The sequence below is a fragment of the Chamaea fasciata genome, unplaced genomic scaffold, assembly GCF_029207755.1.
Source record: "Chamaea fasciata isolate MVZ Bird 193981 ecotype frontalis unplaced genomic scaffold, bChaFas1.0.hap1 SCAF_620, whole genome shotgun sequence".
Lineage (NCBI taxonomy): Eukaryota > Metazoa > Chordata > Aves > Passeriformes > Sylviidae > Chamaea > Chamaea fasciata.
Window position 1 is genome coordinate 1 of NW_027094705.1, and position 17,413 is coordinate 17,413.

The window sequence follows — 17,413 nt, forward strand, 5'->3', positions numbered from 1 at the left end:
TTCTTGATTTTTTTTTTTTCATTTTTCATTTTTTGGGATGGGTTTTTTGGGGCCACTTCTGGGTTATTTTTGGGGCTATTTCAGCTGATTTTGGGGCCACTCCAGGCAGGTTTTTCGGGTGATTTCGGGGCCATTTCAGGTCATTTTTTGGGGCTATTTCAGCTGATTTTGGGGCCACTCCAGGCAGGGTTTTTCGGGTGATTTCGGGGCCGTTTCAGGTCATTTTTTGGGGCTATTTCAGCTGATTTTGGGGCCACTCCAGGCAGGTTTTTCGGGTGATTTCGGGGCCATTTCAGGTCATTTTTTGGGGCTATTTCAGCTGATTTTGGGGCCACTCCAGGCAGGTTTTTTGGGGTTATTTTGGGACCGTTTCAGGTCATTTTTTGGGGCTATTTCAGGCGATTTTGGGGCCACTCCAGGCAGGTTTTTTCGGGGTGATTTTGGGACCGTTTCAGGTCATTTTTTGGGGCTATTTCAGCTGATTTTGGGGCCACTCCAGGCAGGTTTTTCGGGTTATTTTGGGACCGTTTCAGGTCATTTTTTGGGGCTATTTCAGCTGATTTTGGGGCCACTCCAGGCAGGTTTTTTCGGGTTATTTTGGGGACCGTTTCAGGTCATTTTTTGGGGCTATTTCAGGCGGTTTTGGGGCCACTCCAGGCAGGTTTTTCGGGTTATTTTGGGACCGTTTCAGGTCATTTTTTGGGGCTATTTCAGGCGATTTTGGGGCCACTCCAGGCAGGTTTTTTGGGGTTATTTTGGGACCGTTTCAGGTCATTTTTTGGGGGCTATTTCAGGCGATTTTGGGGCCACTCCAGGCAGGTTTTTCGGGTGATTTCGGGACCATTTCAGGTCATTTTTTGGGGCTATTTCAGCTGATTTTGGGGCCATTCCAGGCAGGTTTTTCGGGTTATTTTGGGGACCATTTCAGGTCATTTTTTGGGGCTATTTTAGCTGATTTTGGGGCCATTCCAGGCAGGGTTTTTCGGGCGATTACGGGGCCGTTTCAGGTCCTTTTTTGGAGGCTGTTTTCACTCACCGGCCTTGCTGCAGTCCACGGTGAAGGAGTTTTTCTGCCCACGAAGCCTTTGCTGAGCCCCAAACCTTTGGCCACCACCTTGGAGGCGTCAGAGAATTTGGGGGGTCCCGGGGGGGCCCCGGCGGGGGGCGGGGCCGGGGGAGGGGCTCCCGTGGCCCCCCCGAGTCCACCAGCATGGAGGAGCTCTCCCGGAGGCTGTGGCTGCTCACCAGGCGGGGCCCTGAAACGGGGGGGGGAAAAAAAACCCCCAAAATTGGGGGGGTTTGAACATAAAAAAAATCCATGGGGGGGGAAGGTTGGGGGTTGAGATGGGGAAAAATCTGGGGGGGGGCGGGGAGGGTGGAAACGGAGGGGTTTGAGGGGGAAAAGTTTACAGGAATTCAGGGTTTGAGGAACGCCAAGAGATCAGGAGTTGAATCGTAAGATCAGGGGTTGAAATGCAACTCCCTCGATGCGCCCCAAAACCCCCCAAAACCCCCACTTAAACCCCAAAACCCCATTTAAACCCCAAACCCCCACTTAAACCCCAAAACCCCATTTAAACCCCCCAAACCCCATTTAAACCCCCCAAACCCTCCCCAAATCCCATTTAACCCCCAAAATCCCATTTAAACCCCCCAAACCCCCTTTAAACCCCCCAAACCCCCTTTAAACCCCCCAAACCCTCCCCAAATCCCCCTTTAAACCCCCAAAATCCCATTTAAACCCCCCAAACCCCCTTTAAACCCCCAAACCCTCCCCAAATCCCCCTTTAAACCCCCAAAATCCCACTTAAACCCCCAAACCCCCTTTAAACCCCCCAAACCCTCCCCAAATCCCCCTTTAAACCCCCAAAATCCCATTTAAACCCCCCCAAACCCCCTTTAAACCCCCAAACCCCCTTTAAACCCCCAAACCCTCCCCAAATCCCCCTTTAAACCCCCAAAATCCCATTTAAACCCCCCAAACCCCCTTTAAACCCCCCAAACCCTCCCCAAATCCCCCTTTAAACCCCCCCAACCCCCAAACCCGTCCCCCCCTTCGACTCACCGGTGACCTTGGCCTTGAAGGGGCTGCCCACGATGTGGTGGGGCCCCCCGAATTTGATGTGGATGAGGTAACTGCCCGGGGCCATGGGCGTGTAGCTGACCCTGAAGCCCTCGGGGCACTCGTGGCACTCCATGGTCACCTTGGACGGGCCCTCGATGGTCACGGCCAGAGCGCCCGGGCCCGCCTTGGACGTGTTCACCACGAACTCTGCCGGGGAGCCTGGGGGAGCCCCAAAACAGCCCTGGGTTAGCCCAAATTAGCCCTGGGAGCCCCAAAACCAGCCCCGGGTTAGCCCAAACTAGCCCTGGGAGCCCAAAAACAGCCCTGGGAGCCCCAAAACAGCCCTGGGAGCCCCAAAAAACAGCCCTGGGAGCCCCAAAACAGCCCTGGGAGCCCAAAACAGCCCTGGGAGCCCAAAAACAGCCCTGGGAGCCCCAAAACAGCCCTGGGAGCCCCAAAAACAGCCCTGGGAGCCCAAAAACAGCCCTGGGAGCCCCAAAAACAGCCCTGGGAGCCCCAAATTAGCCCTGGGAGCCCAAATTAGCCCTGGGAGCCCAAATTAGCCCTGGGAGCCCAAAACCAGCCCTGGGAGCCCCAAAAACAGCCCTGGGAGCCCCAAAAACAGCCCTGGGAGCCCCAAAAACAGCCCTGGGAGCCCCAAAAACAGCCCTGGGAGCCCCAAAAACAGCCCCGGGTTAGCCCAAATTAGCCCTGGGAGCCCAAAAACAGCCCTGGGAGCCCCAAAAACAGCCCCGGGTTAGCCCAAATTAGCCCTGGGAGCCCAAAAACAGCCCTGGGAGCCCAAAAACAGCCCTGGGAGCCCAAAAACAGCCCTGGGAGCCCCAAAAACAGCCCTGGGAGCCCCAAATTAGCCCTGGGAGCCCAAAACCAGCCCTGGGAGCCCAAAAAACAGCCCTGGGAGCCCAAAACAGCCCTGGGAGCCCAAAAACAGCCCTGGGTTATCCCAAATTATCCCTGGGAGCCCCAAAACAGCCCTGGGAGCCCCAAAACAGCCCTGGGAGCCCAAAAAACAGCCCTGGGAGCCCAAAAAACAGCCCTGGGAGCCCAAAAACAGCCCTGGGAGCCCCAAAAACAGCCCTGGGTTAGTCCAAACACAGCCTTGAGAGCCCTGAGTTATCCCAGAGAGCCCAAAAATATCCCTGAAATCTGAAATTCCATTTTTCCCTCCGAATTCCCATTTTTTCCCCCCAAACTCCCATTTTCCCCCCAGAATTCCCATTTTTCCCTCCAAACTCCCATTTTCCCCCAGAACTCCCATTTTTCCCCCCAGAATCCCCATTTTCCCCCCAGAATTCCCATTTTTCCCCCCATATTCCCGTTTTTCCATACCCGTGGTGCCGCCCTCGAGGCCGGGCCCGTGCGCCGACACCAGGCCCGGGTCCCCGGCCTGGCCCGGCTCGCCCCAAATTCCCATTTTCCCCCCAGAATCCCCATTTTTCCCCCCAGAATTCCCATTTTTCCCCCCCAGAATTCCCACTTTTCCCCCCATATTCCCATTTTTCCATACCCGTGGTGCTGCCCTCGAGGCCGGGCCCGTGCGCCGACACCAGGCCCGGGTCCCCGGCCTGGCCCGGCTCGCCCCAAATTCCCATTTTCCCCCCAGAATTCCCATTTTCCCCCCCAAACTCCCATTTTCCCCCCAAACTCCCATTTTCCCCCCCAAATTCCCATTTTTCCCCCCAAACTCCCATTTCCCCCCCCCAGAATTCCCATTTTCCCCCCAGAATCCCCATTTTCCCCCCAGAATTCCCATTTTTCCCCCCAGAATTCCCATTTTTCTCCCCAAACTCCCATTTTTCCCCCCAAACTCCCATTTTCCCCCCAGAATTCCCATTTTTCCCCCAGAATCCCCATTTTTCCCCCAGAATTCCCATTTTTCCCCCCATATTCCCGTTTTTCCATACCCGTGGTGCCGCCCTCGAGGCCGGGCCCGTGCGCCGACACCAGGCCCGGGTCCCCGGCCTGGCCCGGCTCGCCCCAAATTCCCATTTTTCCCCCAGAATTCCCATTTTTCCCCCCAGAATTCCCATTTTTCCCCCCAAACTCCCATTTTTCCCCCAGAATCCCCATTTTTCCCCCAGAATTCCCATTTTTCCCCCCAAACTCCCATTTTTCCCCCCAAACTCCCATTTTTCCCCCAGAATCCCCCATTTTTCCCCCCCAGAATTCCCATTTTTCCCCCCAAATTCCCATTTTTCCCCCCAAATTCCCATTTTTCCCCCCAGAACTCCCATTTTTCCCCCCAAATTCCCATTTTCCCCCCCCAGAATCCCCATTTTTCCCCCAGAATCCCCATTTTCCCCCCAGAATCCCCATTTTCCCCCCAGAATCCCCATTTTCCCCCCCAGAATTCCCATTTTCCCCCCCAAATTCCCATTTTCCCCCCCAGAATCCCCATTTTTCCCCCCAAATTCCCATTTTCCCCCCCAGAATCCCCATTTTCCCCCCCAGAATTCCCATTTTTCCCCCCAGAATTCCCATTTTCCCCCCCAAACTCCCATTTTTCCCCCCAAACTCCCATTTTCCCCCCAGAATTCCCATTTTTCCCCCCAAATTCCCATTTTTCCCCCCAGAATTCCCATTTTCCCCCCCCCAGAATCCCCATTTTCCCCCCATTTTCCCCCTGAATTCCCATTTTTCCCCCCTAGAATTCCCATTTTTCCCCCCCAAATCCCCATTTTCCCCCCAAAACTCCATTTTTCCCCCCAAATTCCCATTTCCCCCCCAGAATCCCCATTTTTCCCCCCAGAATCCCCATTTTCCCCCCAGAATCCCCCATTTTCCCCCCAGAATTCCCGTTTTTCCCCCCATATTCCGTTTTTCCATACCCGTGGTGCCGCCCTCGAGGCCGGGCCCGTGCGCCGACACCAGGCCCGGGTCCCCGGCCTGGCCCGGCTCGCCCCAAATTCCCATTTTTCCCCCAGAATTCCCATTTTTCCTCCCCAGAATTCCCATTTTCCCCCCAGAATTCCCATTTTTCCTCCCCAGAATTCCCATTTTCCCCCCAGAATTCCCATTTTTCCCCCCAAACTCCCATTTTCCCCCCAAATCCCCCATTTTCCCCCCAAATTCCCATTTTTCCCTCCAAACTCCCATTTTTCCCCCAGAATTCCCATTTTCCCCCCCAGAATCCCCGTTTTCCCCCCCCAGAATTCCCATTTTTCCCCCCATATTCCCGTTTTTCCATACCCGTGGTGCCGCCCTCGAGGCCGGGCCCGTGCGCCGACACCAGGCCCGGGTCCCCGGCCTGGCCCGGCTCGCCCACCCGCACCTTGAAGGGGCTCCCGGGGATGTGGGAACCCTCGAACTTGACGTCGATGCCGTAGACGCCGTTCTCGCGCGGGATGAAGCGCACGGCGTATTTGTCTGCGGGACGGGAAAAAACAACGGGAGCCCGGAGTTACCTCCGAGAGCCCGGAACGAGCCCCGGGATTCCGGAAATGGAAAATCCCCCGGGGGGTGAAACACGGGAGAAATGAATCTGGGGGGGAAGACGGGGGGGAGGAATTTGTGGATTTTGGGGAGGAATTTGGAGATTTTGGGGAGGAATTTGGAGATTTTTATGGGAATTTGAGGATTTGGGGAGGAATTTGGAGATTTTGGGGAGGAATTTGGAGATTTTGGGGAGGAATTTGGAGATTTTTATGGGAATTTGAGGATTTTGGGGAGGAATTTGGAGATTTTTATGGGAATTTGAGGATTTTGGGGAGGAATTTGCAGATTTTGGGGAGGAATTTGGAGATTTTTATGGGAATTTGAGGATTTTGGGGAGGAATTTGTGGATTTTGGGGAGGAATTTGGAGATTTTTATGGGAATTTGCGGATTTTGGGGAGGAATTTGCAGATTTTTATGGGAATTTGCAGATTTTTATGGGAATTTGCGGATTTTTATGGGAATTTGCGGATTTTCATGGGAATTTGCAGATTTTTATGGGAATTTGGAGATTTTGGGGAGGAATTTGGAGATTTTTATGGAATTTGCGGATTTTCATGGGAATTTGCAGATTTTGGGGAGGAATTCGGAGATTTTGGGGAGGAATTTGGAGATTTTGGGGAGGAATTTGGAGATTTTGGGGAGGAATTTGGAGATTTTGGGGAGGAATTTGGAGATTTTTATGGGAATTTGCGGATTTTGGGGAGGAATTTGGAGATTTTGGGGAGGAATTTGGAGATTTTGGGGAGGAATTTGGAGATTTTTATGGGAATTTGAGGATTTTGGGGAGGAATTTGTGGATTTTGGGGAGGAATTTGGAGATTTTTATGGGAATTTGCGGATTTTGGGGAGGAATTTGCAGATTTTTATGGGAATTTGCAGATTTTTATGGGAATTTGCGGATTTTTATGGGAATTTGCGGATTTTCATGGGAATTTGCAGATTTTTATGGGAATTTGGAGATTTTGGGGAGGAATTTGGAGATTTTTATGGGAATTTGCGGATTTTCATGGGAATTTGCAGATTTTGGGGAGGAATTTGGAGATTTTGGGGAGGAATTTGGAGATTTTTATGGGAATTTGAGGATTTTGGGGAGGAATTTGAGATTTTGGGGAGGAATTTGGAGATTTTTATGGAAATTTGCGGATTTTGGGGGAGGAATTTGGAGATTTTATGGGAATTTGCGGATTTTGGGGAGGAATTTGGAGATTTTTATGGGAATTTGCGGATTTTGGGGAGGAATTTGGAGATTTTTATGGGAATTTGCGGATTTTGGGGAGGAATTTGCAGATTTTTATGGGAATTTGCGGATTTTGGGGAGGAATTTGCGGATTTTTATGGGAATTTGCGGATTTTTATGGGAATTTGCGGATTTTTATGGGAATTTGCGGATTTTGGGGAGGAATTTGCAGATTTTTATGGGAATTTGCAGATTTTTATGGGAATATGGAGATTTTGGGGAGGAATTTGGAGATTTTTATGGGAATTTGAGGATTTTGGGGAGGAATTTGGAGATTTTGGGGAGGAATTTGGAGATTTTGGGGAGGAATTTGGAGATTTTTATGGGAATTTGCGGATTTTGGGGAGGAATTTGGAGATTTTGGGGAGGAATTTGGAGATTTTGGGGAGGAATTTGGAGATTTTTATGGGAATTTGCGGATTTTGGGGAGGAATTTGCAGATTTTTATGGGAATTTGCAGATTTTTATGGGAATTTGCAGATTTTTATGGGAATTTGCAGATTTTGGGGAGGAATTTGCAGATTTTTATGGGAATTTGCGGATTTTGGGGAGGAATGTGCAGATTTTTATGGGAATTTGCGGATTTTGGGGAGGAATTTGCAGATTTTTATGGGAATTTGCAGATTTTTATGGGAATGTGCAGATTTTTATGGGAATTTGCGGATTTTGGGGAGGAATTTGCAGATTTTTATGGGAATTTGCAGATTTTTATGGAAATTTGCAGATTTTCATGGGAATTTGCAGATTTTTATGGGAATTTGCAGATTTTTATGGGAATTTGCAGATTTTTATGGGAATTTGCAGATTTTGGGGAGGAATTTGCAGATTTTTATGGGAATTTGCGGATTTTGGGGAGGAATTTGCAGATTTTTATGGGAATTTGCAGATTTTCATGGGAATTTGCAGATTTTTATGGGAATTTGCAGATTTTGGGGAGGAATTTGCAGATTTTTATGGGAATGTGCAGATTTTTATGGGAAGGCTCCATTTTCTCGGGGTTTTCTGCCGTTTCGCCGCGTCCCCTCACCTGGGGTGACCTCGGAGATGTGACACTCCTCCAGGGCCCCCGAGGGACTGTGAACTTTGGCGTCCAGAGCCCCCCTGGCCCCGTTGAGGCTGACGGCGAACGAGGCCGGCTGGTGAACCTTGAGCCCCGACTCCTGGGGGGACACGGGTCAGCAACGCCCAAAATCGGGGCAGAAAAAACCCCCCAAACCTCCCAAGAAACTCCCCCCAAAACCAAAAATCTGGGGAATGGAGAAAAGGGAGGGGAAAAAAATTCCTGGAGAAATGCCAAAAAGGAAGAGGGAAAAACAAAACAAAACAAAACAAAAAAACCCCCGAAAAACGGAAACGAGAAACCAAAATAGGAACAAAAAACAAACAAAAAAAACGACGACGAGAAAGAAACGACACAAGAAACACCCAAAGAAAACAAACAAACAAACAAAGCCAAGGAAAGAAAAGGAATTCTCCAAAAAAAGCCCCAAAGAAGCAGGAAAAAACCCAAGAAAAAAAAAACAAACAAGAAAACCAACCAAACTCCCCCAAATAATGAAAGGAAAACCAAAGAAACTCCCCAAAAAAACCAAAGGAAACCCCCAAAGAGAGTGAAGGAAAATAAATTAAAAAATAATAAAAAGAAAACAAAGAAATCTCCCAAAGAAACAGAATAAAACAACGAAAAAACCCTAAAAAAACCCCAAAGAATTTCCCCCAAAAAAACAAAATAAACCCAACCCCAAAACCCCTCCCAAAAACCGCAGAGAAAGAAAAACACCTCCCCAAAAAAAATCCCAAAGAGAAAAAAGCAACAAAAAAATCCCAAAGAGCCCCAAAGAAACCCTGAAAAACAAATAAAAAAACTCACAAAAACCTGAGAAAAAAATCCACCAAAAAAACACAAAAATCCCCCAAAAAACCCACAAACACAGAAATAAATAATAAATAAACCCCAAAAAACTCCCCCCAAAACCCCCAAAGGAACCAAAACCCGCCTCCCAAAACCCCCCCACAAAAATCCCTGAAAAACCCCCAAATAAACCCCCACAAAAAGCCCAAATTCCCTCCGAGACCCCCCCAAAAAAACCAACAACCGAAACAACAAACCCCTGAAAAAAACCCCAAAAGAAACAAAAAACCCAAAAACCTCCCCCCCAAAAAATAAATCCCCCCCAAAAACCAACAAAAATCTGAAAAAAAACCCCCAAAATAACCCCGGAAAAAAAAAAAAACCCAAAAAAAATAAACCAACCCCCCAAAAAACCCCCGAGGGAGCCCCAAACCCCAACCAAAAAAACAAAAATCCCCAATTTTTTGGGATCTTGCATTTTTTTGGGGGGTTTGAAGGTCCCTAAAGGGGGTGGGGGGGAAGATTTTGGGGTCCCCCCCTGACCCCCACTTACCTTGGGGGGCTGGGGGGGTTTAACGGGAGCCAGCGGCGACCCCCGACCCCAAATTTGGGGGTTTTTGGGGGTTTTTTTTTTGGTTTTTTTGGGGCCGTTGGGTCCCGTTAACCCCCCCCCGGCCCCCCCCTGTTCAAAGCCTTTATCAGAGACACGAGAGAGACCCCGAGACCCCCGGGCCGGGGGGGCTGGGCCAGCGCAGGGACCCCAAAACTGCCTCAAACCCCCAAGATCTGATTTAAAACCTCGAATCGGATTGAAAACCAAAAAATCTGCCTCAAATCCTCCCCAAAATCTGATTTAAAACCTCGAACCTGATTAAAAACCAAAAAATCTGTCTCAGATCCCCCCAAAATCTGATTTAAAACCAAAAAATCTGCCCCAAATCCCCCCAAAATCTGATTTAAAACCAAAAAATCTGCCCCAAATCCCCCCAAAATCTGATTTAAAACCCTAAATCTGCCCCAAATCCCCCAAGATCTGATTTAAAACCTCGAATCTGATTAAAAAACCAAAAAATCTGCCCCAAATCCCCCCAAAATCTGATTTAAAACCCCAAAACTGCCTCAAATCCCCCCAAAATCTGATTAAAAACCTCGAATCTGACTAAAAACCAAAAAATCTGCCTCAAATCCCCCCCAAAATCTGATTTAAAACCTCAAATCTGATTAAAAACCAAAAAATCTGCCCCAAATTCCCCCCAAAATCTGATTTAAAACCTCAAATTTGATTTAAAACCAAAAAATCTGCCTCAGATCCCCCAAAATCTGATTAAAAACCTCAAATCTGACTAAAAACCAAAAAATCTGCCTCAAATTCCCCCAAAATCTGATTAAAAACCTCGAACCTGATTAAAAACCAAAAACTCTGCCCCAAATCCGCCCAAAATCTGATTTAAAACCTCGAATCTGCCTCAGATCCCTCAAAAATCTGATTTAAAACCCTAAATCTGCCTCAAATCCCCCCAAAATCTGATTAAAAACCCCAAATCTGATTAAAAACCCCAAATCTGGGCTGGGGACCCTGAAAACTGCCTCAAGGCCACCCAGAATTCTGATTAAAAACTCCCAAATCTGATTTAAACCCCCCAAAATCTGCTCCTACAGACCCCAAACCCCAAAATCTGCCCCTACAGACCCCAAAACTGCCCCTAAAAACCCCAAATCTGCTCCTAAAAACCCCAAAATCTGCCCCTAAAAACCCCAAATCTGCCCCTAAAAACCCCAAATCTGCTCCTAAAAACCCCAAATCTGCTCCTAAAAACCCCAAAATCTGCCCCTAAAGACCCCAAACCACAAAACTGCCCCTAAAAACCCCAAAACTGCCCCTAAAAACCCCAAATCTGCTCCTAAAAACCCCAAATCTGCCCCTAAAAACCCCAAACCCCAAACCTGCTCCTTTAAACCCCAAAACTGCCCCTAAAAACCCCAAAACTGCCCCTACAAACCCCAAATCTGCCCCTAAAACCCCAAATCTGCCCCTAAAAACCCCAAATCTGCCCCTACAGACCCCAAAACTGCCCCTAAAAACCCCAAAATCTGCTCCTAAAAACCCCAAACCCCAAACCTGCTCCTTTAAACCCCAAAACTGCCCCTAAAAACCCCAAATCTGCCCCTAAAAACCCCAAACACCAAAACTGCTCCTTTAGACCCCCAAACGGCCCCTAAAAACCCCAAAACTGCTCCTAAAAACCCCAAAATCTGCCCCTAAAGACCCCAAACCCCAAACCTGCCCCTACAGACCCCAAAACTGCCCCTACAAACCCCAAAACTGCCCCTACAAACCCCAAAACTGCCCCTACAAACCCCAAATCTGCCCCTAAAACCCCAAATCTGCCCCTAAAAACCCCAAAACTGCCCCTACAGACCCCAAAACTGCCCCTAAAACCCCAAATCTGCCCCTAAAAACCCCAAATCTGCCCCTAAAAACCCCAAATCTGCCCCTACAGACCCCAAATCTGCCCCTACAAACCCCAAAACTGCCCCTACAAACCCCAAGCCCCTCGAGGGCTGCGCTGGCCGGCCCCCCCCGCACTCTGGGGGGTTCTGTGGTGTTTTTTTAGGGCGTTTTTGGGGTTTTTTGGGGTCTCCAGGTGCCTCACCTGAAGGCTAGAAACAGTCAGGCGCCGCGCGGCGTCGCTGGGGGCCGTGGCCGTCACCACGAAGGGGCTCTCGGGGATGTGCTCGTCATTGAACTTCACCGAGACCTCGTAGTCACCTGGGGGGGATCAGGGAATTAGGGGAGGGGGGGTGATCCCAAAAATCCCCCAAAAATCCGCCCCAAAAAACACAAAAACCCCAAAAAATCCGCCCCAAAACCGCGAAAATCGCCCAAAACTCGGCTGTGTCCCCGTTCTCTCGGGGACGTGCTCGTCATGTAACTTCAGTGACACCTCGTGGTCACCTGGGGGGAGCTGGGGAGGGGTTTGATCCCAAAAATCCTAAAAAACCCGCCCCAAAAAACCCAAAAACCCCCAAAAAATCTGCCCCAAAAAATCCCAAAAAATCCGCCCCAAAACCGCGAAAATCGCCCAAAACTCGGCTGTGTCCCCGTTCTCTCGGGGACGTGCTCGTCATGTAACTTCAGTGACACCTCCTGGTCACCTGGGGGGACTGGGGAGGGGTTTGATCCCAAAAATCCCCAAAAAAACACCCCAAAAACCACAAAAACCTCAAAAATCCATCCCAAAAACCCCAAAAATCCCAAAAAATCTGCCCCAAAACCGCGAAAATCGCCCAAAACTCGGCTGTGTCCCCGTTCTCTCGGGGACGTGCTCGTCACTGAACTTCAGTGACACCTCATGGTCACCTGGGGGGAGCTGGGGAGGGGTTTGATCCCAAAAACCCCAAAAAATCTGCCCAAAAAACCCAAAAACCTCAAAAAATCTGCCTCAAAAAATCCCAAAAAATCCGCCCCAAAACGGTGAAAATCGCCCAAAAACTCGGCTGTGTCCCCGTTCTCTGGGGGACGTGCTCGTCACTGAACTTCAGTGACACCTCATGGTCACCTGGGGGGACTGGGGAGGGGTTTGATCCCAAAAATCCCAAAAAATCTGCCCCAAAAAACCCAAAAAACCCAAAAATCCGCCCCGAAAAACCCAAAAATCCCCAAAAAATCCGCCCCAAAACGGCGAAAATCGCCCAAAACTCGGCTGTGTCCCCGTTCTCTCGGGGACGTGCTCGTCACTGAACTTCAGTGACACCTCATGGTCACCTGGGGGAGCTGGGGAGGGGTTTGATCCCAAAAATCCCAAAAAATCTGCCCCAAAAAACCCAAAAAACCCAAAAATCCGCCCCGAAAAACCCAAAAACCCCCAAAACTCTGCCCCGAAAACCTCAAAAATCCACCCCAAAACCACGAAAATCGCCCAAAAACTCGGCTGTGTCCCCGTTCTCTCGGGGACGTGCTCATCATGTAACTTCAGTGACACCTCCTGGTCACCTGGGGGGGATCAGGGAATTCGGGGAGGGGGTTCTGACCCCAAAAATCCCATTCCCCAAAATCCCCAAAACCTCGGCTTTGTCCCCGTTCTCTCCCCGCTCTTGGGGACACGCTCAGGGTTCGACATCCCCTTTGGGGGACGAAGCAGGGGAGGGGTCCCGGCCACCCCAAAGCCCCTCCCCAGAATCCCCCAACCCCATCAAACCCCATCAAACCCCCCCAAACCCCATAAATCCCCCCAACCCCATCAAACCCCGCGGGTTACCGGGCTCCTGCACCACGTAGGAGACCCCGCAGGAGCCGTCCTTGTGGTCCTCGAAGGCGATCTCGGCCTTGCTGGGACCCTCGACGGCGATGGAGAGACCCCCGGCGCCGGCCTCGCGGGTCCAGATGCTGAACTCGGCTGGGGAGGGGGGGAAAGGGGGTCAGGGGAACCCAAAAACCCAAAAACCACCCCAAAAACCCCATAAACCACCCCAAAAACCCCAAAAACCACCCCAAAAACCCCATAAACCACCCCAAAACCCCAAAAACCCTAAAAACCACCAAAAAACCCTATAAACCACCCCCAAAACCCCAAAAACCCCAAAAACCACCCCGAAAACCCCAAAAACCACCCCAAAAACCCCCAAAACCCTAAAAAACACCCCAAAAACCCTATAAACCACCCCAAAAACCCCATAAACCACCCCAAAAACCCCAAAAACCCTAAAAACCACCCAAAAACCCTATAAACCACCCCAAAAACCCCCAAAACCCCAAAAACCCTGAAAACCACCCAAAAACCCCATAAACCACCCCAAAACCCCCCAAAAACACCCCAAAAACCCCAAAAAACACTCCAAAAAAACCCCAAAAACACCCAAAAAACCCCATAAATCATCCCAAAAACCCTAAAAACCCTAAAAATCACCCATAAACCCCAAAACCCACCCCAAAAACCCTAAAAACCACCCCAAAAACCCCAAAAAACCACCCCAAATCCCCCTGACACAGAAAATCCCCCAAAAATCCCCCATAAAGGACAGAGAGACCCCCGGCCCCCCGCTGAACTCGGCTGGGGAGGGGGACAGACGGCGTGAGGGGACCCCAAGGTGTCCAGCTCAGGTTTTGGGGGTCCCTGCTCGGGTTCGGGGGTCCCTGCCCCATTTTCGGGGGTCCCCACCTCCCTTTTGGGGGTCCCTGCCCCATTTTCGGGGGTCCCCACCTCCCTTTTGGGGGTCCCTGCCCCATTTTCGGGGGTCCCCACCTCCCTTTTGGGGGTCCCTGCTCGGGTTCGGGGGTCCCCACCTCACTTTCGGGGGTCCCCACCTCCCTTTTGGCGCTCCCTGCCCCATTTTCGGGGGTCCCTGCCCCATTTTCGGGGGTCCCCACCTCCCTTTTGGGGGTCCCTGCCCCATTTTCGGGGGTCCCCACCTCCCTTTTGGGGGTCCCTGCCCCATTTTCGTGCTCCCTGCCCCATTTTCGGGGGTCCCTGCCCCATTTTCGTGCTCCCCGCCCCATTTTCGGGGGTCCCTGCCCCATTTTTGGGGGTCCCCACCTCACTTTCGGGGGTCCCCACCTCCCTTCTGGCACTCCCTGCCCCATTTTCGGGGGTCCCTGCCCCATTTTCGGGGGTCCCTGCCCCATTTTCGTGCTCCCTGCCCCATTTTCGGGGGTCCCTGCCCCATTTTCGTGCTCCCCGCCCCATTTTCGGGGGTCCCTGCCCCATTTTCGTGCTCCCCGCCCCATTTTCGGGGGTCCCTGCCCCATTTTCGTGCTCCCCGCCCCATTTTCGGGGGTCCCTGCCCCATTTTCGTGCTCCCCGCCCCATTTTCGGGGGTCCCCGCCCCATTTTCGTGCTCCCCGCCCCATTTTCGGGGGATCCTTTCCCCATTTCGCGACGTTCCCGCCCCACTTTCGGGGCTCCCAAGCCCCTTTTCTCAAGGCCCCTTCCCCGTTTTGTTGGCTTTTCCCCCGTCCCCTCCCGGTTTTCGGGGTGCCCCCGCCCGTTTTCGGGGCGCTCACCGGGGCTGCCGGCCTCGGCGCGCTCCAGCCCCGGCCCCCCGGCGCGGACCTTGTGCGCGCCCCCCTCTCCCAGGGGTCCCACGGTGAACTGGAAGGGGCTGCCGGGCACGTGCTGCCCGCGGTCCTTGACGCTGACGCGGTGGGCTCCGGTCTCCTGCGGCACGAAGCGGACCCCCACGGCGCCCCCCGCGCCCGGCAGCACCTGCGAGGCCACGGCCTGGCCCGAGGGGCCCGTCACCTGCGCGGTCACCTCGGAGACGGAGAGCTCTGGGGGGCAGCGGGGGAGACGGGGGGTTATTGGGGGGGGAAATGGGGTTATTGGGGGGGGAAATGGGGGAAAATGGGGTTATTGGGGGGAAAAATGGGGTTATTGGGGGAAAAAATGGGGAAAAATGGGGTTATTGGGGGGAAAAATGGGGTTATTGGGGGGGAAAATGGGGGAAAATGGGGTTATTGGGGGGGAAATGGGGGAGAAATGGGGTTATTGGGGGGGGAAATGGGGTTATTGGGGGGGAAACGGGGAAAAAATGGGGTTATTGGGGGGGAATGGGGGAGAAATGGGGTTATTGGGGGGGAAATGGGGGAAAAATGGGGTTATTGGGGGGGAAAATGGGGAGAAATGGGGTTATTGGGGGGGAAAATGGGGTTATTGGGGGGGAAAATGGGGAGAAATGGGGTTATTGGGGGGAAAATGGGGAAAAAATGGGGTTATTGGGGGGGAAAATGGGGTTATTGGGGGGAAAATGGGGAAAAATGGGGTTATTGGGGGGGAAATGGGGGAGAAATGGGGTTATTGGGGGGGAAAATGGGGGAAAATGGGGTTATTGGGGGGGAAATGGGGGAGAAATGGGGTTATTGGGGGGGAAAATGGGGTTATTGGGGGGAAAATGGGGAAAAATGGGGTTATTGGGGGGAGAAATGGGGAAAAATGGGGTTATTGGGGGGGAAATGGGGTTATTGGGGGGGAAATGGGGGAGAAATGGGGTTATTGGGGGGGAAAATGGGAAAAAATGGGGTTATTGGGGGGGGAAATGGGGTTATTGGGGGGGAAATGGGGAAAAATGGGGTTATTGGGGGGAAAATGGGGAAAAATGAGGTTATTGGGGGGAAAATGGGGAAAAATGGGGTTATTGGGGGGGGAAATGGGGAGAAACGGGGTTATTGGGGGGGGAAATGGGAAAAAAATGGGGTTATTGGGGGGGAAATGGGGGGAGAAATGGGGTTATTGGGGGGGAAATGGGGGAGAAATGGGGTTATTGGGGGGGGAAATGGGAAAAAAATGGGGTTATTGGGGGAAAATGGGGTTATTGGGGGGGAAATGGGGGAGAAATGGGGTTATTGGGGGAAAATGGGGTTATTGGGGGGGGAAATGGGGAGAAATGGGGTTATTGGGGGGAAAATGGGGTTATTGGGGGGGAATGGGGGAGAAATGGGGTTATTGGGGGGGGAAATGGGAAAAAATGGGGTTATTGGGGGGGAAAATGGGGTTATTGGGGGGGAAAATGGGGTTATTGGGGGGGAAATGGGGAAAAAAATGGGGTTATTGGGGGGAGAAATGGGGTTATTGGGGGGAAAATGGGGAAAAAATGGGGTTATTGGGGGGGAATGGGGGAGAAATGGGGTTATTGGGGGGGAAATGGGGTTATTGGGGGGGAAATGGGGTTATTGGGGGGGAATGGGGGAGAAATGGGGTTATTGGGGGGAAAATGGGGAAAAATGGGGTTATTGGGGGGAAAATGGGGGAGAAATGGGCTTATTGGGGAAAAATGGGGGAAAATGGGGTTATTGGGGGGGAAATGGGGTTATGGGGGGGAAAATCGGGGTTATGGGGGGGAAAAACGGGGTTATTGGGGTCAATGTTCCATGAGGGACCCGTCACCTGTGTGGCAACCTCAGAGACGGAGAGCTTTGGGGGAGAAACAAAGAAAAATGGGGAAAAAGGGGGGGAAAGGGACAAAAGGGGGAATCGGGGAAAAAGGGGATAAAAGGGGCAAAACAAGAGAGGAAACGATCCCAGTGCGTCCCCACTCTGTCCCCTGGGGGACACTCAGGACCCCCAAACCCCAAAACACCTCCAGGGATGCTCAGGGTCTCCTCGAAGACTTCCAGGACCCCCTGAAGACCCCCAAGATCCCCCCAGGACCCTCCCCGGGCGCCCCCAGCCCCTCACCGGGCATTTTGAGGCTGAGGTCGCAGGGGGTCCCCACGCTGGCCTCGGGGGGGGCGCGGCGCCGCCGGGTGATGCTCTCGCGCACGCGGCCCTCGCCCGTCACCTTCACCGAGAAGGGGCTCCCTGGGGACGGGGGGGCTGGGGTCAGCCGGGACCCCCAAAACCTCCCCAGAACCCCCCAGAATCTGCCCCGAAATTCCCAAACCTCCCTGAGGTTCGGAACATCCCCAGATCCCCCCAAAAATCCCCCCAAAAATCCCCCCAAAAATCCCCCAAATCCCCCCCCAGGTGAGGCTCCTGCAGACCTGGCACCCTGAGGGATTTGGGGTCAGACGGGACCCCCCCAAATTCCATCCCAGTGCCCCCAGATCCCATCCCAGTGACCCCAAATCCCCTCCCAGTGACCCCAGATCCCATCCCAGTGACCCCAAATCCCCTCCCAGTGACCCCAAATCCCGTCCCAGTGTCCCCAAATCCCCTCCCAGTCCCTCCCAGTGGCTCCCAGTCCCTCCCAGTGTCCCCAAATCCCCTCCCAGTGCCCCCAAATCCCCTCCCAGTGCCCCCAAATCCCCTCCCAGTCCCTCCCAGTGGCTCCCAGTCGCTCCCAGTGTCCCCAAATCCCCATCCCAGT

General features: G+C 52.1%; 1 protein-coding gene across 1 annotated transcript in view; it reads right to left on the reverse strand.

The window, feature by feature from the left end:
- Positions 1–6: 6 nt before the first annotated feature.
- Positions 7–17,413, reverse strand: part of LOC136305750 (filamin-A-like) — a 60,940-nt gene continuing 43,533 nt past the window's right edge. Inside the window, 10 exon segments of the mRNA XM_066209068.1 lie at positions 7–1,078; positions 1,081–1,183; positions 1,186–1,256; positions 2,066–2,284; positions 5,276–5,452; positions 7,787–7,919; positions 11,266–11,381; positions 12,871–13,008; positions 14,613–14,879; positions 16,783–16,905. Coding sequence (XP_066065165.1) covers positions 1,029–1,078; positions 1,081–1,183; positions 1,186–1,256; positions 2,066–2,284; positions 5,276–5,452; positions 7,787–7,919; positions 11,266–11,381; positions 12,871–13,008; positions 14,613–14,879; positions 16,783–16,905 — 1,397 coding nt within the window. The 3' untranslated portion in view covers positions 7–1,028.